The 25,588-nt window shown below is 36.1% G+C and overlaps 1 protein-coding gene across 4 annotated transcripts in view; it reads right to left on the reverse strand.

Moving 5' to 3' along the window:
• Positions 1-1,096: 1,096 nt before the first annotated feature.
• Positions 1,097-25,588, reverse strand: part of PIK3R1 (phosphoinositide-3-kinase regulatory subunit 1) — a 60,147-nt gene continuing 35,655 nt past the window's right edge. For 2 of the 4 annotated variants that reach the window (XM_014881390.2, XM_088157044.1), the window contains exons 5-16: positions 23,484-23,615; positions 22,375-22,576; positions 22,101-22,180; positions 12,041-12,143; positions 11,254-11,352; positions 10,947-11,127; positions 10,343-10,468; positions 9,235-9,377; positions 8,785-8,961; positions 8,618-8,686; positions 6,136-6,306; positions 1,097-5,699 (exon numbers count right to left, since the gene is read on the reverse strand). In XM_014881390.2, the coding sequence (XP_014736876.1) occupies positions 5,510-5,699; positions 6,136-6,306; positions 8,618-8,686; positions 8,785-8,961; positions 9,235-9,377; positions 10,343-10,468; positions 10,947-11,127; positions 11,254-11,352; positions 12,041-12,143; positions 22,101-22,180; positions 22,375-22,576; positions 23,484-23,615 (1,673 nt within the window). In that variant the 3' untranslated portion in view covers positions 1,097-5,509. Of the gene's footprint in view, positions 5,700-6,135; positions 6,307-8,617; positions 8,687-8,784; positions 8,962-9,234; positions 9,378-10,342; positions 10,469-10,946; positions 11,128-11,253; positions 11,353-12,040; positions 12,144-13,537; positions 13,982-15,695; positions 15,990-22,100; positions 22,181-22,374; positions 22,577-23,483; positions 23,616-25,588 lie in introns of those variants that run through there. The other 2 variants (XM_014881394.2, XM_014881393.2) reach the window with 2 other exon arrangements.

Here is a 25,588-nt window from a genome sequence, read left to right on the forward strand (position 1 = left end):
GTATGATACTGACAAGAAATCTACCAGTCCACAGATTTTTCTGGATTATGCTGATTAGTCTTAATTTCTCTCCAATAGATGATGATAGATGATACATGATTCATCACCTAGCTCACCTTATTTTTCAATGACTGTGGCTGCAGAAGCCTTTGTGATCCCCAGCATTGGTTCAGGGGGCAGAAGTGAGATAAACTCAGTGTAAGTATAAAAGAATCAGCCTTCCAAGAAAAACTGCAACAGATGCAAGTGCTGGAGATCTAGCCCCACTTGCTATTAAGCAGGCTAAAAATACAGTAATAGCCCTTAGTCTAAGTTTCTTGTAAGAATCTCTAAGGGCCAGTGACAATGTTGTGGTTGTTAAAAATTATTCAAGTCTTTGCTGACTATCTCAGTCCAGGGTATTTCCACATTAGTGTGAGCAATATGTAAGCAAATTTTAGAATGGAAACCTTGGACAGATGGGAATAGGAATCTCTTTCTTTTTCCAGAGTAGCTAGCTGACTTCCCTAGAGGACCTCTCTTGGGGCAAGATATGAATGAGCTCTGAAGAAGTCAGATACCATATACCAATAATGAGGGGAAGCAAACAATAGTCACAATTGGCCTTACCCAATTCCCTCTGCCCATACTTAACCTTCTTCAGTCTTATGCTGGTTTTCACAATTAGATGCTGACAAGAAACTGGTAAATAATTTTTAGTAGCAAAAGCTGAGAGGCCAGCTTCATGGAAACCAATGAAAAAACTCACACTCTTTTCAGAAGAAACTGCATAACTTTATCTGCACTTCTGCACTGCAAGAGGCAGATAACAGATCATGAGTATTGTACTGTTTTTGTACAGTATAGTATGAGATGAGCAAAACTGTCGTTTTGTCACTGTTTGACATGAGATTATTTTGGAGCTACTCAACTACCTAATTCAGTTCAAGACACAAAATGGCTATGAGTCAGCTGAAACTATTTGCTCCCTAGTTTCCCTAATAATAAGAGCATTTGGATATCATTTTCAAGGAAGGCCACATAGAGATAAGAAGAGTTAGGCAAGGATGCTGGAAAATAGACATCACAATCCTTATTGAAACCTCAACAACTGAACTGCAGTTTCAAAACAACCTTTATTCTGCTTGAAGACTTATTACAATTTTTAAAGCAACTCAAAAACAAGACACAGCTCCATCAACTCTACAGCTTGAACAAAATTTTAAGGAGGCATGTTTTCACTGTTGCCTTGTAAAGGCAATTTACAATCTGCTTTATCCTCCACCTCCTCAAGACAATTTTAAAACAAAGTAATCTTAATGTTTAAAAGACATGTAACAGAACAGAGCTTGATTTTCCAAAAACAAGAATTACGAAAAAAAATAGCAGCATCTTGGGCAGCTAATGCAATCTCATCAGGACAAGTGCGATGTAACCTTACCAACTCCTACAGCTGAGTCTCAACTGCAGTAGACAGCACATGATTCTACATAAAATGTTGCACTTTGTAACCTTGTCCCAACGGAGGCATTATGCTTTGAGCTGCCCATTTCTAAAGTGACCCTGAAAAAAACAGAATCAGGATTCACTTTCCCAACTTAATACCATGCATAGCAAAAGCACTGTGTGAAAATCGGCAGTTTTCCCCATTAGAAGCATCTGAATGTTTTCCCAAGCATTATTTCATTGCCAATTACAAGACGAAGCCATTTTGTCACTACAGAACAGTTGACACCAAATAGAAAATCTGAAGATTTGGTTTTACAGATTGCTTGACAAGATAACGGAACCATACAGACAAGCTTTTTTTTTTCCTTTTTTTTTTTTTTTTTTTTTTAAAGAAACTATCCAACAACACAGAAACTCAGTTTAACTGTATCTGGAAACATGCTGCACCCACAAAGGTCTAGTGTGCATGTGTGCGTCTTTAAACAAAGTTAATGATATCACTTATTAAACTCAGCAAAATGATCATGTTCTGTGAAAATGCATCTGTATTGGGAACTGTTCATACATAAACACAGCAAGTGTGTACAAGTATGCACAGACACGCATCCCCAGCTTGCAAATTCATATTTCAACTTAAGTAAATCAGAAACTCTTAATTTTGCTTGTGAGTTTTGGTTCTCTTTGCTATGTCTCATGCCTTTCAAAGGCCTTGTAAAACTGATGCTGCAGTGCAGCATAACTCAGGGATTTAAAATAAAACAAAAAGTTTCCAAAACAAAACAAAACAAAAAAAGAAAAAAGTAACAGAATAAAGCCTGTCCATGAGTTATATTAGAAGAAAAAAACTATGCATCAATAGAAATACAGAAAAACACTGTGTTTCTTCTGTTATATCCCCATGCTTTTTTTTCTGTATATAGTAGTCTGAGATCAAATCAAAACTGGAGTGAACAACATGGTACATTAAAGACAAACAACTCTGCAGTGAATAGGGCCTTTGGCAGGACTTAGCTCTGTGCATTAAGGAGGGAGAGAAATGCAGAGGCCACACAATATGTAAGTACCAAAGAAAACCCACTCATGCCAATTTGAGGGCGTAAATGATCCCTGCAAATTGCACAGACCCTGTGTAGGCAGAACATCCCCTTAAGAAGCCCTAAGCACTCATCCTTACAACAATAGTGGTTATTTCTCATTGTTGCTTGTGCAAGAAAAGCAAGTGTCAAATCTGCACATACACTATTTTTTTTTTCTGCTACAGCCACACACAAAGAGAAGTTGCACAGCACACAGGAACGAATTATATTCCATACTGGGCTGAGCATGCTAAGGATATGGCCCACTGACATAGCAGGGGTTTTCTTAATATGAGGAAAATTAGATCCAAATGCTTTAACTATGATAAAATTTCTTGACAAATGCTACGTGAAACATCAATTCATATTACATATATTTTGCCTACAGAAAAAAAATGCGATTTTACTCTTAAAATATTTAACATTCAGAAATTAATATATATCCAAAGAGTATCTTGGATTGCTATAAGTGTTAAACTGCTGTATATTGAACTAATCTGTAACTTCAAGCCCAGTAGTATAACTGGCGTGCTAGAGTAATTGTTGGTGTTTTTCATATATACCAGTTATCAGTATATCAGTATCAGATTCACATGGTCCTACAGGCCTGAAAAAAGTGTGGAATGAGGAAGGGAAGGCATGAAGACTAAACTTCTATTCAGGAAAAATATTCAGAATTATTTTCTAAGTGATGACTATCATGAAACAATATTTGTTGAATCTTGTTTCTGATATAAATTCTAGTAAGAAAATACACCTATAGGAAAGCAAAGACAACCCACCAAAAAAAAAAAAAAAAAGAAAGAAAAGACCACAAACTCAAAATAAAATCTGAGCCTTACAGCCTCAGAACTGAAGTAACAATGACAATGTAAAAAAGAAAAGATAATACAAAGATTATTGGAGACTGGCAAATTTCTTATTATTATTTCCAATAGCTTATAAAGCATTACGTACTTTGAAATAAAAAACAAGGATCTCTAACCAGCTATTATGAGAGAACTCCATGGATCTCAGTCTTTTGATTGTGTGTGCAACTCTCTTTACTAGTAATGAATCTTATCTTTTGCATCTTGGGGGGAGAATAATTTCACACGTTCACTTAAATATTTTCTGTGATTTCTCTGAATTTCATTACTTTATTGATTTGCAACGTGTGCATTTCCTCAGTGGTCAGGACAATAAATAACCATTGCAAACCATTGACAGTGAACCATCCCAGGATTATGGGTAACTCTTTTTCAGTGAGATTTATGTATTTGTTTCCTTTAACTGAACAATGATTTTGCAAGTCTCTGGTGCCCTAAAATTATGGAAGCGTTCACTTTGATACTGCCTCAGCCTACAGACTTTTGAAAATACATATTGTAGCCTAATCTTTTTCAAGTCTTAATTAGTTCTATATTATATCCAAATATTCTCAGTAGAGGTGGAAACTTTTTTTTCCACGATACTAATACAAAAAACAAACCTAGGCAACAGATTAGAGAAACTTCCTTCATGTGAAATGAAAATACCTTTACAGGCTGACAAAAATTCTGTCACAGGAGGTCAAGAAGTCATTTATTTACTGTGAAGGTGGATTCATTCTGAGATCCAAACTACCTACACTCTACACTGCAGTAGCAAAATATCCCCATTTTTTTCTGCAGTCACTATCAAAGAAGGATATGCTATTTTTCTTGTCTTCCACATATAAAGACAATCATGATAGAAGTTCAAAATGCTTCAAGAAGCAAATGTAGCATGGTACCGTATTCTAAAGATATCTCTGAAACAGTATTGTTGGACTCAGTGATATTTTGTAATGTTCATATATTTTTTATTGAATTAAGCAGCTTTGAAGCTTATCAGGCACTGCCCAACAAAATATTTAGTCAAAAAAAATTTACTAACTTTTTAAACTTTGAGCTAGTAGCTCAATATTCTATATAGTGAAAATTGTAAAATATTTCATAGTTTTAATTCTCAAGCCAACTCTTGCTGGCTCCCTGTACATTAAAACAAAACAAAACAAAACAGAATTAAAAAACCGAAACAAGCAAAAAAACAAAAACAAAAAACACCAAGAAAATTATTAACAAAAAATAACCAAAAAAATATCCTTAGGCAAAAGAAAGAAAAAAAGAAGACAAAAAAGTAAGAAAAACAAGCTTAATCCGTAGATATGCTTGAGAGAAGACTACAGCCTAAAGAAAATCCAGTATTGCATAGCATAGTCTAAAAGTTCAGCTTTCAGCGAACAGAAAAGGAAAAAACAAAGCAGTTTGGTATTGACAGTTTCCATCAATGACAGTTAGTCATCCAGTACTATGTACATTATTATACACTGTATGCCATTGAAAATCCTGTTTTCTTCAGTCTTAAATATATTCCTTAAACAGGATTTTTAATCATCTAAACAAAACACTTCCTGGCACTTCACTATTAAAATTACTCTGAACAACATACTGTAACTGAAGTCCTTTTAAAGTGTCCCTTAGAAATGAAAGTGCCACTCTGCTACATATCATTCACCAGAAACCAAAATAGAACCACAATTCTGTATGTCTGGATCCACTGAGTGCAGCAACACCATTCCAAGTCAGTTGTGACCACGAAATTCCAATAACTGAATGACACAGATCTCATATACCTTGTGTCTGGATAATCCAATGTTCTAGCTGGTAAAGCTTCAGAAGTGGTCGTAAACAAGCACCATGCTTAAAGGCCTCTATGTCCCTGCAGGGAGATCAGGTTTGGATTTTTCTCTTGTGTTTTTCTTTTGTAATTACAAAAAAAAAAAAAAAAAAGTACTTCAGATTACAAACGTATATTCACAGCATAACGCTGTGATCTCTCCCACTGCAGTTGTGAAGGAAATCTCTAGTCCCATCTGAAGACAGATAGCTTTGATACTGCAAATTCTTGAGTAAAGCTGAAAGGAGCCTTTTCTCTCCAGAGGCCTCAATGTTGCCAAATAATTTCATTAAAAAAAAAACAAACAACCCCGAGTATTAAGATCTTCATCGCCTCTGCTGTGCATATACTGGGTAGGCTAGTGTGACATTGAGAGAGTCATTGTGCTGCACAAGTGACGTGTGTTGGTAATGTAGCACCAGTTCTTTGAGCGAGTTGTACAAGTTGTATGGCTCTGCAAATCCATACCCAGTAGGTGTTTTGTTTATCACACAGTGCTTTACTTCACCATCCACCCTAAAAAAAAGACAAAAACAACCAGTTTTCAGTTTGCGAATACAGTAAAATTAAGATAGAAAATAAGGTATTAGCAAGGCATCATAAGATGCTAGTCAGTACACAGAATTCCTCTGCAGTAGGGTAATGATAAAAATCTATTTAGTCCAAATTTGTGAACGTCATCCTAGCAGGAGATAGGCAGGACTTAGCAGCTGCACAGAAAGAAATGTACACGTTTTGGTTTCTCATTCTGAGTGAGACTCCTCTGTGGAAGTCGCACAGGTTGGAGCCATGTAGGAAATGGAGCAGCAATAAGAATGGCCTCAGGACTGCTCGACCTGCTTCTGAGCATAAAGGTCCAAGAGGAATTGTGCACATGCAAATGTCTATTTGTCCCCAACTGAAGGTAGCCCCTCACATGTTGGTTATATCATTCACAAGTTAGGCTACATACACAACAGAGCAGGCATAGCAGCCTTGTTTGCTGCTCTCTCGAACAAGGAATGTTCCATCTCGTTTTCCCCGTAGCAGATTTTCGGCTTGGCTTCTGTTGATATTTCCCACATTCCATGTTCTCTCATCATGATGGGGCAAGTCCTCATCATCTTCTACCATAGAGTATTGGCTGTCGGAAAGAAAAAATGTGTTTGTGAAACACAGAACAAAATCCACTAATTAAGTAGTCTTTATTCCATATTACAGGATGCCTCCTTGCTAAAACTAGAGATTTAAACCACGTAATACTGCACTCTTTAAACCACTGGATAAAAGTAAAATATAAGCTTTGTTTCTTGTTTCTTTGAAAATCACTCACATAAATTTTACGAAGAATATAAAAAGATGATGTGTTATTTTTCAGAATATGCTGTGAGCACTTCAGTACTTCTGCCATTTCTCACTGTTTTGGTAAATAGAAAGCCCAACAAAATCAGTACCCTCTGAGTCAGCTTCATTTCCAAAGATCAGAACACTTGGTCAGCAGTGAAAAATCATGCAATGTATCAACTACAGCTGCTGCTTGGAGAATCTCTGAACAGTTGCACAGGGAGACAGATTAATTATTTATAGGCGAATGGCTTTGTGAAAAAGGTGCAATAGTAGAGTGCTTTCTCTCTCTCTCTCCCTCCTTATAAGCAGATTATGAAAATAGCATGCAATACATGCTTCTCTACTAAATCAGCCACCAACTATAAAGCTGATTCAGAGTTACAGAGAATCGTCTGAACTAAAGCCCACCATGAAAAAAGAAGCATCTGTTTCAGCTGTGTGAATATCACATTGGAATTCTGCAGTTCCAGAGCTCCCCGATCCCATAACAGCCTGTACTGCTTGGCCCTGCCTCTCCTGCTCAGCTTGCAATATGCCTGTGTTAGGCTAATGCATTTATTCTCTCTGTAATAGGCTTTTAATTAGTATTCCTTGGTCTAAGAAAAGATGACTTCTCACTCATCCATGGTTCTGCTTTTCTGAAGATTCTCAAAGTAGTCTACAGAAATCAGCAACTGCACACAGAATTCTATTTTTCATAAAGAGAAAAGGGTTCTTTTGTTTCAGATAACACTATCTCCAGGTCCCTTATCCCATCATTCTTTTGACCTGCACGACATTCACATACATTCAATAGTGGCTCTGCTGGTTTTAACCAGCATCCAGAGAAAGCAATTCTTGTTTTTCATCCTGCTTATTATATTGGGAGATGTTTTTCTGCAAAACAACTTCAGAAGGAAAGTCATATTTTAAAAGTTTAATTTTTCAGCAGTTACCAGACTTGTCAGCAAGGGGTATCATAGTGAGAGAAAATTAAGATTTTTTTTTAAACAGTTTCACTTACTATTTTGATGCTACACTAAACCCACAGAGTGTTCTTTGTCTACTGTTTAAGTGATAGGAACATTAGTGGGAACAGGTGCCTACGTATTTTACATCTCATCTTTGAATTGTGCTAAGACTGAGAAAACAACACAGCTTTAAAATGTGTATGTCATTTTTATCTCCTGCTTCTACCACAGCGATGAGCACAATTTCCAGAATAACAGCAGGAGACTCAATAAACCAATACAAATTAAAATAAATGTGGACAAGGCCAGAATGCAAGGCAGAATGCACTACAGTCATTGTCAGTCTGCTGCTTTCATTGTATATTCAACCAGGCAGCATAAAAGGGATGCACAAGAAACTACATAGGGAGAAAATGTTGATACAAATACTACTGAGACAATTTTGATTTTTCTATTTGTTCATTTTTCACTGTTACTGTGCTTCAGATATTATTCTGTGTCTTGCTTTTGTTTAAATTTGGTCTGTGTTTACACTACCCAAGCACTTCTTGCCTTTTTTCCCCGGAAAGAAATTAAATGTATTCATCAGCCTAGCCTCTGTCAGAACCTACAGTAAACTACACTGTTTAAAATAACAGAATACTACCCTGCCATTTTCCAGAAAAATAAAACAGACCACAAAACCAGAGGTTATTCCTCAGCACATAGAAATTTATCATCTTCAATAACAATGTGACACAATGATGTGGGTGCCCCTATACTAGATAACATAATGGTACTCACAGCTGAGATTTGGAAAAAGCCTGCTCATGACTAAGAGACCTTCTGAAAAATTTATCCAGCTGTATGACATCTCTCTAAGATACTAATAGCTTATGAACTTAATTTTGCTGGTAAGAAAAAAGACACGTTACATTTCAGTGCCTTGTTACAGTAACTTGATTATGCACTTCACTGAAGAAAGGAGAGTAGAGGGTGAGACAGCATCCTTTCTAATACAGGCATTATGTAGGCTCTCATGTCTTAACAGTGTGCATTGTTACAGAAGACCTAGGCTTGAGATTTCCTGTGTCTGGTCCAAGATTTAAATATGCATTATCTCACTTTGCATTCAGGTCATTTGAAACACCAGAAATATCTAAATCTTTCAATACTTACTCTTCTGCATTTTCATTTCCAAGCCATTCATTTAGCTTCTTTTGCCGAACGCCTTTTTGAGTCAGCCACCTGGACGATAAATGCAAATGAAATTAATTTTTAGTCATAAAAGTTGGATACCATTAAAGAACCAAACAACTTAAAATTTGTTAATTCTTGGTACTCACATCAAGTACTGATCTCTTGTCTTCCTCAGCTGTATGAGGTCTGGCTTAATGCTGTTCATACGCTTGTCTATCTCTCTGTATTCAGCTGCTTGCTTTTTTAAGTCTTCTTCTAATCTACGCCTGCTGTCCACAATTTCACTTATCCGAGACTTCAGTTTTTCATAGTTGTGCATTATTCTAGATGGAACAATATGTTAGGTTACACTCTGATTTCTTATTTATAACTTTATAGTCTGCTATTTAGAGGTGTAGACACCTAAGAGAACAGATTATTTCTCTAGATGTAGTTATAGATTTTGCCAGTTCACATCTACCCTATTTGAGGCTTCTTTGCTTACAACTGAACAATTTCAAGCTTGTCATCTTGCTTCAGTTTTAGGCAGACCTATACTTGACATTGTTTGTTTTTTCCAAAATCATACAATTTCATATGCAAAATCAAATACTGACCTTTGTATTTCTTTGTCATTTCCTTCCCTTTTAAATTTTTCAATGTATTCCTTACTGTATCTTTCTTGTGTTTGGCACTGCTCTTCAAATATTTTTATAGTTTCATTAAATGCCTCAATGGCTGTTCTTTTCATTTGAATTTCCTGAAAATAAAATAATTGTTATTATAGTTGTTATCAGATAAAGGGGAAGATTTATTGGCTTGTATCACAGAAACACTTCAGTGTATTGTAGAATATCTTTTCAATATCCCTTTACCAAAATGTATTCTGTCTGTTGAACTTCATGGCATAGAGACAACAGGCCTGTGCAAAAGGCTACCATGATAAGATTTCTATGATGAGGTTTCTCAAGAAATAGAACTGCTAAAAAAAAATCAGTTACAATCTTTGCTTTGTATAAATAAATTAATGCTTAGAATCTTATGGCAGTGCACTTTGCCCTTTGCACGAACTTAAGTCATTAGAGGCACAGCTGGCTTTCTGAAATAAGGGTGGCCTTGACAGGTCTCAGGAGATTACCTAGTTTACCCTCCTGCCCCTACATACCTAGCTGGTAGCCAAGTCTTAAGTCATTAGTTCAAGTTGGCAGCAATTCTCCAATTTTCTTCAATTCTTTTTAGGCATATTTTCTGCACACTTTAAGAAGCAGTAAAACTGGACTGATTCAGAGCACTTCAAGGCATGGCTAAAAATTGATTAAGCTGAAAGACGCAACTTTTCATTCCTGCATTTTGTCTACACACGTCATCTCTTTATCCTGCATAGGTAAACCAAACCCTTCAAAAACTCATAATAAAATGCAATACTTCCCTGCAAATGTGCCTTGAAAACTGTAATTCAGCTTGATGAGGTCAGTATACAGATGGTAAATCAAGACAGTTATGTGCTTGTTTTTGGTGGAGCTGTCAGACTTGGGCAGAGGGTGGCTTAGTTTACAGGTGGTGGCTGTTCAAACATGAGTAAGCAATTGCACTATTCTGAGCAAGCACATCAGGGCAATGCAGTGGTGGTGGAAGAGAGGAGTAGGAAGATGACAGTATGAATTCACAAAAATATTTAAAATCTGCAAAGTCTGCCATTCTCCCTTTGGTTCAAATCTACCTCACCTGAGATGTTCTTGTGTAGTCTTCATAGAGCCTGTCATATTCTCTGCTTTTTTCTTGGAACTGGGTATTATATTCATGTAATTTCTTTCCTACTGCTTCAATGTTATCCTCTTTTACAACTTGATCCTGGAATGATAAGCAGGAAGAAAGACATTCTGTTAGGAGACAATTATATTGCACAGCTTTTCTGGATAAAACTGCTTTAAAATGCTTAGATAATTACATGGAAATGTGATTCCTCTTTCACCAATATGGAGATACACTAAATGCATAATATGTAAATGAGAAATTAATGACAAAAAGGAATTTTGCATTGCAAGTGTTTAGCTTTATACTGAAAATTACATATTTCACCATTGAGTGGGTTAATAATTACAATGTTTATTTCCTCACAGTGTGTCTGCAGTATTTAAAGTTTTAAATATTTACATGAAAAGCATGTAAAATTTTGCTTTTTTGTTTGGAGTTGGTTTCAAACAAAAATATCAAGTTTTGTACTCACTTAATTTTTTCAAACATTAACAGAGCTGAAGTTCATGTTCTGCAAGTTCTGCAACAATTTCTCTGTATTTAAGTAAAACATAAAGAAAATAAACCAAATTACCTGCTGGTACTTAGATACTGGATAGAGTAATTTTACATCCAGTTTAGGATTATACTGGGCTAGGGATTCATTCCGGTAGTGGTTTATTAGCTCGACCACAGAGTTGAACGTTAATGGGTCAGAAAAGCCATATTTTCCATCTCGGTGAAAAATTTTGATTAATTTGTTATTTCCTCCTTTCCTGCAAATAAAGTATATTGAAAAGTTAGGCATGCTTCAAGTACTATTTCCTGAAGAATACTCTGCATTAAGTGCAGTTATTGCATTTTACTGTCAAGTATTACAGACCCAGTGTAACTAGTCTTACCTCAGTGTGAGTGTGTAGTCCCCATGCATTTTGGTTGAAGCATCTCGTACCAAAAAGGTACCATCAGCTGTGTCTCGAAGCTTCTCATTTACTTCTTCTCTAAAATGAAAGCAAAAGTAACCAATCATTTAAATTAGTTCTCACACACTTATTCTTCCACAGTGCCCTAAATTAAAATTCAAATGTTTTGAAATAAGTGTGTTTTAGAAGCCTTCTGTGTCTCCATATTAATACAACTACGTAATACCTTATTTAAAATTGTTAGAGAACAAGTGGGATGAAAAATGGCATACTCTGTGCTCTCACTACTGGACAAAATTATTATTCATGCAAAGCTCTTTCTGCTTGTTCATACAAGCCTATGCAACTGGAGCAGACAGTGCTGGTCTAGTATACCTATATATAGTACAGACAAAAATATTGCTTATATATGTCACTTGTTAGTCTGACTTGCTGGCTATTATAGGCTTCAGCCTACAGCTGAAGTTCTGAATGAAAGACCAGAACAAAATTCTTTCTTAGTGCTATCTTTTCATGCTAGCATTTCATATAAGTCTTAAAGTGACAGAACAGTCATTTCACATACTACATTCTAAGTGACTGCCAGCATCTTTTTAGTCATATTTGGAATAAAACCAACGTAATATGTTTGTGGTGGAAACTATCATAAAATTGCTTTTACTACTGTGAATTTTCTACACTCAGAGCATAATACATATACACAGAATAGCACAGCAAGAATAGCACAAAGCCAAACATAAGAAATACGTGTCTTGAGGTGATTTACCTTGAGATATCCCCCCAGTACCATTCCGCGTCTTGTAATGACATGTTGTTATTCATGCTATTGTTAGTTACGCTATTAGGTTTCGGTGGCTTAGGAGGCAGTGCTGCAAATGAAAGGGGGGAAAAGTTGTAACTTACTGAAAACATGACCATATATTCCTTGAAATGACACATTTTAACATAAATTTTATAATTCTATGAGTGCGTTAAAAAAAAAAAACTGGTTGCCAAATAGAGTTGTCCATCATTAACAGTGTTTAAAAGACACTATAGGAATTAAGAAATTTGAAAACAAAATAATTCAAAAATGAAGTTGTACTGTTTAAAAAAATTATGTTATCTTGCAATAATATATTTAAGGAAAATATTACACCATACTCAACTCCTGCCCCTGTGAAGAAAGCATTTGAGAAAAAAAAATCTGAAGTTTTGCTTTTACCTTGTTTCACCATCTTTGGGTGAACACAAGTAATAAAACATGCCACTTTTTTTCTATCCTCCTATGCAATGATCTTAAAGGAATTTTCCTGTTTTCTTACCTAGAAGCTGAGTAATAAAAGATGCAAACCCATAGTAATACAGTATATTTGAAGAAGAATCAGGGTTTTGTGATCCTCAGCATTCTGTGCAATGATTTGCAAAAAAATAAAAAAAACAAGCCCAACAGTTTAAGAAACCCATCTGTGACCCAAATATCCCCTGTGTTAATCTTAGTATTCTACAGAATAAATTGTGTTCCAAATGCCAGGACTGATTAAAAAACATCCCCCCCTCCCCCTTTTTATTTCAATGTCAAAGCTGCATATGTACACCAGTGGGTGCCAGAGAAGATACTGCAGCACTGACTTAGTAACGAGAGGGACTACACTGGAATTAGGATTAAAAATCAACTATCAACTCAGCTCTTTCAGTTCTCCAGTAAGTACATAATTCCTGTGCTGTATATTATGACCATGCTCAAAAGACAATGCTTTTAAAGTTGCAAGGAATATCAGGATAGTGCAATACTTTCATGTGATATGAAAAAATGATGCTACAACAGGCATTCAATTAGTATTTCTAGATTTTAGAAATGTTTTTTCCTTAAACAATCCAAGCCAATGATTTGCAATTGCTGTTTCAGGAAATGTGAGTGTTACTACAGCATCTCCTTTTAGGCACAGTGTGGAACACAGAGAGCAAAAATAGTAATACAAGAAATACAATTTTTACATGATAAAATAGCAGGACTAAAACTATATCTGATATAATAAAATCAAAACAGAAACAGGTCAATTCAGTAAAAATTCAATCAAGCAGTCAGGTATTTTAATATGTTAAGATTCTAATTACTACAACCATGCACTAATTCACAATTTTATTCTAATTTATGAAAAAAGGAAAACTATTTATATCAGTAACAAAGTAAAGAAATCCTACATATTCAGTAAGAATTTTTCAGCAGCTATAGTAAAGACCAAAATTAATTAAGTCTTCTATAATAAGACTGCAGTTTTACCTGGTGGATCCATTTCTATGTAAAACATCAAGTCTGTGCCACAATTTATATCTGTCTTAGGATAGTCTATGTCCAGTTCTTCCATATTCCATACAGTATTGTACATTTGTGTGAGTTTCACTGAGTAAGCTCAGATACAAGAAAAGAGTCAGGCTGTCTTTGTAATGGTGTCTTGGAATTCATTTTAAAACCTATAAGGGGCTGCACTGTAACCTATTACATCATAATCCTCAGCCAATCATGTCAAAATAATGCCACCAAACCACTCCTGCTTCCTCATTTTGTTCTACATTAATCTTAAAACAATTTCAGTTTTGGGAAGAATCTACATTTAGCAGAATTGCAATATAAAGCTGGTATTACACAAAAAAGGAGCAAGCGGGCTCTCCTTGCCCGTGTTCCTGGCTCATTTTCCTGACTTTGCAGCATGGTACAGTCCAATGCTGGCAGGATGACAAAAGGCTGATATGCTGCAGCACGTAGCTCTTACACACAGGCGCACACAACACACACACAGGGCAGCTCCCTTCAGAAGCAGGTCGGTCACATCTCAGGTGCATTCTCCTGCTTCAATGCCTGAAGTTTGCCATTGAAAAGGATTTAAAAGGATTCTAGAACTACTGCACATATTAGAAATGCATTAGAGAAGAGCATGACTGTGTGTGTACATCCATTACACATGCATTTTACACAAACATACAGAGAAATGTATATATCCACATAATGAAATATGGATTATATTTTTAAACGCTGCATATTTCTACTATTTTTATGGGCATATAGGTCTGATAGAGTTTATATTACTATATAAAGCATGCTTACTGCAGAGATGTCTTCCTCTATTATCATTATGTTATAAAACACAATTCAAATCAATCTAGATTAATTAATTTTGAAATCTAAGCCCCAAATATTGTAATCTTACACTCAGCTGATTCACTCAAATAATGGAAGAAAGTCATAAGTGAGAAAGATCTTAAAAAATGGTTTTGTTGAACATTAAAAAGGCTATGAGGATAAAATAAGTTTTAGTCTGCCTTTTCACACAATTTTTCTACCCTTTTCTCATTGATATATTTATCAAGTTAAATAATTTTAAAAGCAAGAGTCTCTTGTCAGTGTCCCCTTTGCCCCTTGACTTTATGTCAGCAGCATCTTCCAACCATTTAGAAATATTCCATCTTAACTGCCTCCATCACTGACTGTAACTCTTTCTGACTTCTTGGAATAAACATGGACAGAATAGGCTATTAACTTCAGAGAAGAATGCTATGTAAAGCAATATGAATGCTTTATACTTGCTACAATCTATAGGGGGAGAAAACCAGAGACCAAAAATAACTACAACAAAGACTTGCTGTAGTAACTAACTGTGCCTTACACCATAAGAAATTCTGGAACAGCTGAAATATGATGTATCTCACAAATACTAATTTAAAAAATTAACACAATTTATATGATTTCCAAATATTTTGCCCCTGCCCTCCCCTCTCACTCTGCCACTGTCTGTGCCTCTGAGCAGGTTATCCCTTTCAGACAAGCATCAACATAAAAGAGCATGTCTGTAGTACCAACATATACAAAAAGATGCATGCTAGTTTGCTTTGTACATTAAGAAGCTTCATTTTGAAGTAGACTCTCCTGTTCCTGTTGAGGTAGATCTGCTCCAAAGATTCTTTCCATTTCCAAAATGAAATAGGATACTTAAAATCACCCCAGACACAAGTCTAAACAATGAACACAGAGGTTTAGCCCACCTGCTACCCAAACAGTTATCTTGCCAAGGTAATTATTTCAATTAAGTTATACAGATTTCCCACAAAAACTGCATTTCTGCTTTTAGGTCTCATGTGGGATCAGTAAATTTTTTTATTCCATTGAATAAAGACTTCCCTAGAAAAATTACTTCCTTAAGAGTTTCACTGGTGGCCAAATTTAGGTCTGAACAAACTTGTATAATCAGGTTAGTGTTCAGCTCAGACTAGCCTAGCCTGCAGGCAAGAAAAGACAGAGAAGGCACATAGGCTATTACCTGGAGAGGTACTGAAGTACTTAAATTCACGTATCTTAAAAGACTCTTAAAGCTCTACCTGGTAATCAATTACAGTAAAATACTTCCAAGATTATGAAAAAAAACCAGAAATTCAAAATCACTTACTTTGTAAATTATGCATCGCAAATGATCGCCCTTGTGAAACAGTGGAAAATACAGTCCGGTATTGTTTTCCTCTTATAAAAATCGTGCTTAAAAATAAACTCTAAAGCCTCCATTGACTAGGTAGCTTCTCTGAAGCAATGAAGAAAAAGAGGCTGCTCTGCTTTCCATCCAATGTTCCATAAAACCCCCTAGAAGAGTTGTAACTTGCACTGAGAAAATCCAAGCCTTCTGTCTCAACTGCTTAAACCTGTGTGCTGTGCAGAAGGTATCTGCTCACTCTAGTTCATCATTAAAAAGTGAACCTGACTTCAGTACTGTGAAAAAAACTAAAAAAAAAAAAAAAAAAAAAAAAGAAACCACCACCCTCAGTAGCTTGCACGTCTCTCTCAGATAAAGATCTCAGTTTCATGATTAACTTGGGTAGGTTCAAATATTTGCTGAGCCAGGGATTTCAGTTGGGGGATGGGAGCCAGATTCAAAGTAAAAGTTGTCATCAGCTAACAAGTGGCCAATGCGGGCTAACTTTCTCATTTTAGCTAAGTAAATGAGAAGACCATTGTAAGAGGCCTTAAAATAGTCCCTATCACTGGCTGCTGCATGCAGTATTGAAGATGAGAAAAGCACCATGAACAGCCAAATACAGGAAGTGGCTAACTGCAGAAAAAAAATAGAATAAAAATTTTCCTTGAAAAGAGCTGCACGTCTAGAAGCAGCCCTGTGCAAGCAAAATAGAGTGCTTGCAAGCACAGCATCACCTTGTACATGTTCATGCTGAATCAGAAATAGATGTGCTCCTTCAAGATCCTTAGTCTGAGGCTGTGAGACTTTTCATCAATTTGCTATCTACATTATCTATATACTAGAAATATTAGGAAAAACATCTGTCTGTATTCATGGTGGTTTCCAGTATATCAGGATTGTTCATTTCTTGGGCAGGCAGGTGAGAAAAGGAATTTTACAGAGAGGGAGCTTTGGTTAAATCTATTTTCCTTGCCTTAGTGATTGGTGGAGATCAAACTTGTTAAAGGAATAGAGCAGCAACTGAAAAGCCTACTTCCCTCTGCCTGCAGAGGTTATTTTTTTTGCCAGTTATACTTCTACAAGGAAATAAATTCAAAGTAAAAGCAGATACATTAAGAGAAGGAGAGAAGGGGATTAATATTTTTCTCCTACTTCTTGCAAACAGTGAGAATTTCTAATAAAAATACTGAGAATTTATTTGAGATCTTCAAATAGTATAGAAAAGTTTTTGCCTCCTTAATACTTCACATACCTTAATCCTCCTATGCTGTGAAACACCACTTCCACCTAATAATGAAATCCCAAATATCTGCAGTACATTTTTGATGTTTTGCACTTGATTGACTATAATTCACCTATAATAATTCAGCTATAATAATCCCTTGCTTCCCTAGTTTTTGGCTCTGCATAATTGAACAATTGTCAGTTCTAAATATAATTTAAACCAGCAGAGTCATAAAGGTACAGCCTACTTCAAGTGGAGATGGAAACCTCTGTTTCTGAACTAATTCAGCTTCAGACTGTTGCTGATATACTTCTTGACTGTTAAAATAACAGAAGGGGCTGAGAACATTTCCTGGTTTGTAGGACCACATTACAGATGTATACAGTAAAATGAGAAAAGACAACCCAAACTTGGTTCACTGAACTTTTTCATCAATTAAAAAAGCACAGATACCCACACAGAGATAATGAGTTCTTAATTATCCTGCAGGAGAGAATCAAGTGTCTTGTCAAAAAAAGATACTGGCATGCACACACCTGTATTTTCAAATATTGCCCTGTCTTGTATTTTTATTTAAATTTCAAAATCCTGAGTGGTGCCTATTTTATTTTGCAGCCTAATATTCCTTGCAGTCATACTCACAATGTTCTTCTATTAACACAGCAACTTTCTCAAAAATTATGTCGGAAGCAGGAAAAGAATTGGTTAGGTTTGACGTGCTTCCATGTGTTTTATACATACGTACAAATACCTGCACACAGACATAACAATCTGTAAAAAAATGCTAATAACGTCGTATGTATTGTTTCACTATTATCAAATTCTTGCAATTAGGTATTGGAAAACATAAAGCACTGGCTTGTGCCAAAACTTAAGCCAAAGATACAGCATTCCAAAGTACGGTGGCTAGCCAAAGCATTGTGGTTTCCATTAGGTCAGGGATAAAGCCTGATTTTTATTAGTTTAGGCGGGGAGCCCTCTGCTGGGTAGGACACGGACGCACACGGTCCCTCCTGCCGTGGGCACCGGATCCGCTGTCCCTGGCACTCGCAGTCTTCTGCCTGCTCCAAACCACGCTCGGCGCTGCTGGCAGTCCAGCCAAGACTCTGACATGTTGCAGATAAGTTCTGACAACGGATAGCATTTCTACACATTTGTTTATGTCCCCAGGACAGCACCAACAGGACTGTGGTCTCAGGCTGATGCCTGTAGCAACACGGGTACCTTTGAGGAGGAATCAAATTCCAGGAGGAACCGAATTAGTCTTTACACTTCCCTGCTCTAGCTGTTATGCCACCACTCGTGAATATCTTTTGTAACTAAAAGCAAAGTGTCTGCACCTTGGTGATGCTGCCACGACTTTCACCTCATGCCCAACAAATGAGCAGTTACATATAAGGCAGCCTTATTACCTTACTCGTTCTTAGCTATGATGCTCTGAGTAATGAAAACTGCTTTTTCAGGCTACAGTATTTCAGTCTGAGCTGTTGTTTACAATCCTACATACAAGCCTGGGAAACAGGGATAAACTAGGATAGACAGCCCAGACAAAGCAGCTCAGCTCTAGTCAGTACACAGGCTATTGGAGGCTTTGATTAATTGATACAAGGCAGCTCTTTCCTTTGCTGTAGCTCTTCTTTTCACCAGCAATGCTACGAGCTCCCCACATCCCCTTGCTCTCTTGCCACATCCCACTTCCTCTTTGCCTTCCTAAGACAGACATTACTCTCACACACCCAGGCTCCAGAAAGGACCCCTGTCTCCCTAAACTCCCCACCCAAAATTATCTCCCAACTTTCTCTGTGTGGCCTGCCTTCACAGCTATGAGTGCTAAACTGACCCTGTTGCTCCAAGCACCTGCTGCACCTACTGTGGGCAGCTTTGGGATCTGCATCCAGGGCAGGCCACCTCCAGACAGAAAAAACAGGAGCCTTTAAGATCCTTGACAATAAACTGAAAAACTACCCTAGTCTTCTATACCTATAAATATAGCCAAATATAGCCTGTTTTCCACTATTTACCTTCTCAAGTCTGTATGATATGTGAGATTCTGTGAGACCAGAGCAGCACTATTTGCGAAAATCTGTTAACATTAAGATATTTTCTTCTAATAATATTGTTTTGGATGGCACATTTAGAGACTTGTACTTTGTTTCTCACTGTACTCTTTAATTTAAAATCTGTGCAGCTGTACATCAAGCTGGGATGCAAAAATCACCTACCTTGCCCACCAAAACCATCTTTTGTTTCTCCTATTGACAAACTTGAAGAATGAGACAAGAACCAGAAAATTGATCTAATATCTTCCAGTCTTATTTTTTCTGCAACATTATTTTGTCTTCATCTGCTACACAAAAATATATGATTCTATTAATAGGTATTGTTAACTTCAGTACTTTTATGTGGGACTAAGCACTATTTTAATCCACAAACTGTAATCTGTAGTTTGCTGATGAACACCACAACAGACAAAAAGTCCCAATCCAACTGTTCTGTGGTAATTCAAGTAACGGTCTAGGAGTAACTCTTCTTCTTGTGTTGTAACATCCAAGAAGCATCACTCTTGGCGAAAGATGTCCATCTGAAGATGCCTAATTTAAGATCTTAATTTTAAAATACAGTAAGATGTAAGGTCCAGCTGCTTCCTTTCTAGTGTTTTCAGGTAAGAAGTGTAATTAGTGGGTGATGTGGTAAGGAAAACACCCCACAGCTGTGCAAAGATCTACTTGCTATTCAGATCTGTTATCTCTTAACACCACATTTCATTTCATTTATATACTGCATAAGATACCACTAGAATGTCATGCACAGCTTGTTTTAGGCAGAATGTTCTCATCTTAACAAAAATAATTAAAAAATAATTTCACTCCAGCCTGTGAAAAAGAGATGAAACTGGCAGCACTGGCTTTCCTGTTATCACTTAGTTGTCATGAGGTTATTCTCAATCAGTAAAATTCTTTCTGCTTAAGACCTCTCAAATCCTCCACGTGTAAAATTCTATTTAGACTGTAATTCTCAAAATACTTACATGACAAATAAGGTGTATTGTATTGGGATTGTTTTATTACAGTCTATCTGAACACTCTTTATGGAAAATAAGGCCTCTAAAAGCAATAATCTTAAAGATGACAATTCTGAAAAACACACAGCATTTTTTATAGTTCTATGAGAACAATAAAAACAGACCACTTCAGGTGTTCAGGCCATTGAATGATATTGGTGTGGAAATGGACTCATGGCCTAATCCTGTAAACTCTCAGAACTTTCTATTAAGATTCAACTTCTGAAAATAATTTAAATTCTTTACAGGCCTGAAGGCAGAGACTAGCTAACCAGACACTAAAAAGCCTGAAAATTTGTATTTGAGGGTTTTTTCCAGCATATTAGTACATGTGCAAATGTTCTACTAAAAAACCATTTTACTAGATATGATGGACTTTGAAATGCACAGGGAAGGAGTTCTATTTTTGTAATATCACATGAAAAATCCTAGTAGGACAGTCAAAGTAAACTAGTGTATTATGCTATATTAATTAATGCAGAAGTAATATTAAAAACAATTAGATGTTCAATTATAATTATCAATGTAGTGCAAATCGTATAAATCTGATGGATATAATGGCATTTCTTCAAGCACCCTAATGACACTCTCAAAATTACTAGATTCCTAGTCCTCATTAGCAGTTCTAACATCAACACCTTTCACTTTTATACTTTCCTCACATGAAGCAGCTTAGGCAGATATGCAACTGAGTGATCTCTTAAATGCAACTTATAAAATTCTTGCTTTGAAACTGAATAAACTGTTGACCCTACCTTTGCAACCTCCCAACCAGTGCTTCTAGACATATATATTTGCATACTCCAAAGCATTTGCAAACGTGCAACTATAAAAAGTGCTATTAGTATTAGACTATTAGAATCCATTTTGCTTTTTAAGGCTTGTAGCATGTGACAAAGAAAATAATTCTTAAACAATTACCAGCTATTTGCTGATTCTTAGTAAAATAGTACAAATACTGTAAGTTTAGACTCTTCTAGTTGTTACAAAGCATTAGGCATAAAAATACACAGTAGTTCTGGAAATCCCTGTTTAACTACTTCACCAAAACTGAACAAAACTAAATAGCATGCTAAAAACAGATGTACACAAAATGTTAGGGACAGTTTCCTAACTAACAGAGCTTGCAAGACTAGAAAAGCCTTTCAAACAGAGCATTATAACCAAAAATTTTAGCCATTTTAAATTAATCTTCATTAGCTGATGAAGAGGATTATACAATGTGCCTACCTGAAATATAGAAAATAAAGCATATTTCTGCTGTGCTCTAGCTCTTCAGTTCTTAAGCAACCCTGCAAATCCTACTGCCCAGAACATTATTTTGTGCTTTGACTACAGAGGTGGGAAAATAGAGGGTGTCTAATGCTTTGTTCACCCTTTCCTTTGTTAGGATATTCTCTATTAATAAGCTGTGAAAGGAATTGCTGTCAGCTGATATGTAAAGTTTTCTGCATTAATAATTTCCTTTGCACATAGTTAGCAACTCTGCTTTGCTTCTACCAAATACTTGATTCAAACCCAGGGATTTTGCATAAATTTGTTTGACTTAATTAGATGCTAACTTACAGAAGCAATACAAGTAGGATCTAGCTTTCCTGGATGGGCTCTTAATATTTTTAACGTTATTGATATTGATAAATAAACTTTTTGCATATCTGGATTAAAAAATACATGTATGTAAATAATATCTCCATAGGGTATAGCAAATCTAAGAAAATTTGCCTGGGAGTAAATTGAGAGTTCAATAAAACCTCGAGAAAGACCCCTCACTACTGTATGATATACATTCTATTAGTTTACAGGTCTTAAAAAAGTCACAAAGTCCTATTTGCTGTTAACTGAAAGAGAACAAAAGTCCTAAGGCTGTACAAACTACTGGCACTAAAATGATTTTAATGAAAAAGACTATTTCTTATACAACACAACAAACATTGCACAGCACTATAATACATAAACAAATTCTGCTTAGCTCCGTAATTGTGCACTTTTGTTTTGCATTAAGTTTGATTTAAATAGAAAAAGCACAAGCATTTACTGTCCTTAAGTTGAATTTTAATGTTTAAGATATCATATAACTTTAAATTAAAAATATTTTTACCTGGTACGGGCTGTCTCTCATTCCATTCACTTGTGATTAAAACCTCTAGGATTTTTATGTGGTGTTCTGTATTATCAGAGCTGCAAGAGATGAATAAGGCAGTAAGAACTAGAAGAAATACAAAAGTTTATTTTAAATTATTAAAAAAATTGAAAGAATTTACTACAATGCCCTCACATCAGAAATAAGGTCAGAAAATTATTTAATTAATCTTACTTTGTATATAACTAATTCATATATATAGTACAAAATATGGTAAAGAAGACCCACATACCTTGCTATCTGGAATTTAAAAAGCAGAGGGCTGAAAATTTCAGCCAGAGACCTTGCATTCAAGAGATTTTTACTGGAGGCTTGACAAACTCTGAGGAAATGTTTGAGCAAATACTGGAGTGTGAGCCAATACTGGGGAGGTATATTTGGAGATCTGATCAGTTTCTTCAGCAACTGAGCATATTCCTCTGAGCTCTGCACTTCTGCAAGCAAACAGATAAATGGTTCTTGAAACAAGCACAGGAACATTCAAATAAAATGAAACTATATGTGACTCCTTTGGAAACACCAACTTTACAGAAAAAAAAATTCTGTCCTTCATTAGAGCCAAAAGATTTCTTTCTTCTTTTAAAAGAAGTGAAATGCTCAGGGAAGAGTAAAGAACAAGTATTTAAAAGTCAAATGGAAACAGATATGCATTTTGGTAAAAACCACAATGTGTTCAGAGTGTACTGGTAGAAGTCTGTCTTGTGTTTAGCGTCACACATGATTGGGTAATTCTGAGATGCACTAGATAAGTCTCACAGGTGCTGTTCTAACTTTGAAGGTTACCAGTAACAATATCCTGTCCTGAGATATATAACAGAATACTTGGCCCATGTGCTGAAAGCCTGTAAGCTGTGCTTGTTTGAAATGACCACTGTAGATGACGAATCTCACATGCATGTATTTCTCACTTCATAATCTGCAACCCCAATGTAACACAGCACTACGTGACCTCTAATACATTTACTTTGTCAGCACTGATAAAAAGTTAAAAATTAGCTTTCTGCATACAGGTAAGTCCTTGATTTTTTCCCCCAGTTCTTCTATAGTATTCCTATACTAGTTACTATCCTATCCTAGTTACTAAAATGAAGAGAACTGTGTTATCCCTTATATTTTACATTACATTTACTTAAATAAGTAACCGAATTATGCAGAATAATGTCTAGATCTGAACTGAAGCAGCTTTCATGGAATGGGGTAAAGGTATATTTATGGCTTCTGAGATGCTGCCAAGTTGTGTAGAATTTCTGCTGTTCTGCAGGTGACAGCTGGATCACCAGATATTCAGAATTCTAATAAAAGCCTTTTTGTTTGACATTGGAAATAATGCAATAATCATACCTTGAGCTACAGAAATCATGTCACTGTAAACAGCTGCTGGAATGATGGGATTCGGCAGGTCCAGGATATACCTCTTGAGAGCATCTGATAAAGTGTGAACATCAAATGTTTCTAAATCTAATGAGGAGGCATCTAAAGGGAAAGAGCAACATGGCTTTTAGACTTTGGAAAGTGGAAAAAATACACAAAATTGCTAACTTATATCTGGTTCATGGGGAACAATTCAAAAGAATGTAAGACACCAAGAAACATCTTTGAGATGAAGAGCACACAGAGTTTCAACACCATGACCAGTCCTTCGGCATCTGATGAACCAAACGGTTTCCACAACTGTGTGTGGCGTTCTGTCACATACAATTCAGGGCTGAACTCAGAGTAACAGTAGTGACTTGCTGCATCTTGGCAATGTTATGGAACAGCAGAATATTTTTAACAGGTCTGTGTTTTACGTGTAAATATTTTGTGTAAGAAGTAAGTATAATCAAAGGTTTAGTCAAATGCAGCATCTCTACAGGCAGCTACTTCTATTATGACTGAAAGTTTGATTAACATCTCAGGGATCCAAGTCTGCAAATATTTATGTAAGTAAGTTGAAACAAATATTCACGTGCAGAACTGTGTTCTTGGTGTTTTATGCAGCTGTTGGGATTTATCTTGTAAGACTTGATATCCTTCCAGGATAGTTATGACTTGGGATAATGTTTGGGAGTGTCATATAAAGGACTACTTGTTAGTGTTGGAGGAAAGAATTATTGGCAGCAAAAATAAAAATGGGAAAATACAGAACTCCATAGTAAGTGAAAGCAAGGTTAGGGTTCATCCTAGAACATGAAACTCTGGCACAGTGAAGTCCTAAGTGAATACGAAAAGATCCATATTTTATACAAATATTTAGAGCCATTAATGCTGATCAGCGTTCTATCTAGCAAGGTCCCTGGTAGAATAACTGTTGAATCCATTTGTCCAGTTTAAACACAGGCAACAGGGAAATAGAGGACTCAGATAAATAATGTGTCTACCAATACTGTGAAATAAGGCAGCCAAGAGGGGATGGTAAGAAACTTAGTGCTCCTCCACGTCCTTTGTTTTCCCCAACAAAAAGCGTGCAGTATGAGCTCAAATCTTATCAGACACCAAAGAATTTGCATGAGAGAAAAGGCAAACTGAATGTCGCAGATGATATAAAACTTGTAGTGTGGGAATGATTTCTGCAAGAGCAATTATGTGTCAGAGACTCCACAAATTCTTAAAGAAATAGCTTTTATTATTAGTTTGGTGTTCACTTTTTTATTTCATAAGCCACATTAAATCACGCTTCTTCAGTGTTGAGTATTTCTCTGAAGAATGTCCCAAATTACTATAATGAACACATGAGTAAGAATATACTTACTCTGCAACTCTCTCGATGCAATATCATAAATAGACCTGAATTCTTCCATCTGCTGACCTGACAGGATGTAAATCAGCTTTGATTTTGGAGCCTAGATAGTATTGTGTTGATGCTAACAGGCAGTTATCCAATTAAAAAATGGAGAGCATTTTAACCACTAGCAGAACAGCACACTGATGCAAGTTCATAACTCTGAGACCAAAGCTGATGTTGTCCTCTGAGTTAGAATTCTGCTAATTCAAAGAGAGAAGGCAGAGGAAATGAGATCGGTCTCTATCGCTGCACCTGCATACTGCACCAGCTCTGTCTTGGAAGATCCTAATCCTATCTTAAAGAGAAGTCCAAAAGAGACACTCTTACTAAAGGGAAAAGTTCTGTTTCTGTTACTCAAACCTAACTAGTAAGAATACATATAAACCAGGAGTTTTTAATCTCAAGAGACAGATAAACCTTTCATAACAGTATAGCTCGGTTTAGAAACTTAAGAAAGGATTCAGGTAAGTTAAGAGATACAATCGTAATGGTGCCACAGAAAATCTGGATTTATCTGGACTGAAAACCAAAAATATAACACTAAAAATGTGACTGCTAGCACGAGGCTGCTAGCACCACATGCCTACCTTCTTTCCCTGTACACATACACTTCACTCCTACCACAATCAGCATTGGACAGGATGCTCTTTTGTTTTGAAAAAACAGACAACTCAGAGTATCA

The sequence above is a fragment of the Sturnus vulgaris genome, chromosome Z (assembly GCF_052056855.1).
Source record: "Sturnus vulgaris isolate bStuVul1 chromosome Z, bStuVul1.hap1, whole genome shotgun sequence".
Lineage (NCBI taxonomy): Eukaryota > Metazoa > Chordata > Aves > Passeriformes > Sturnidae > Sturnus > Sturnus vulgaris.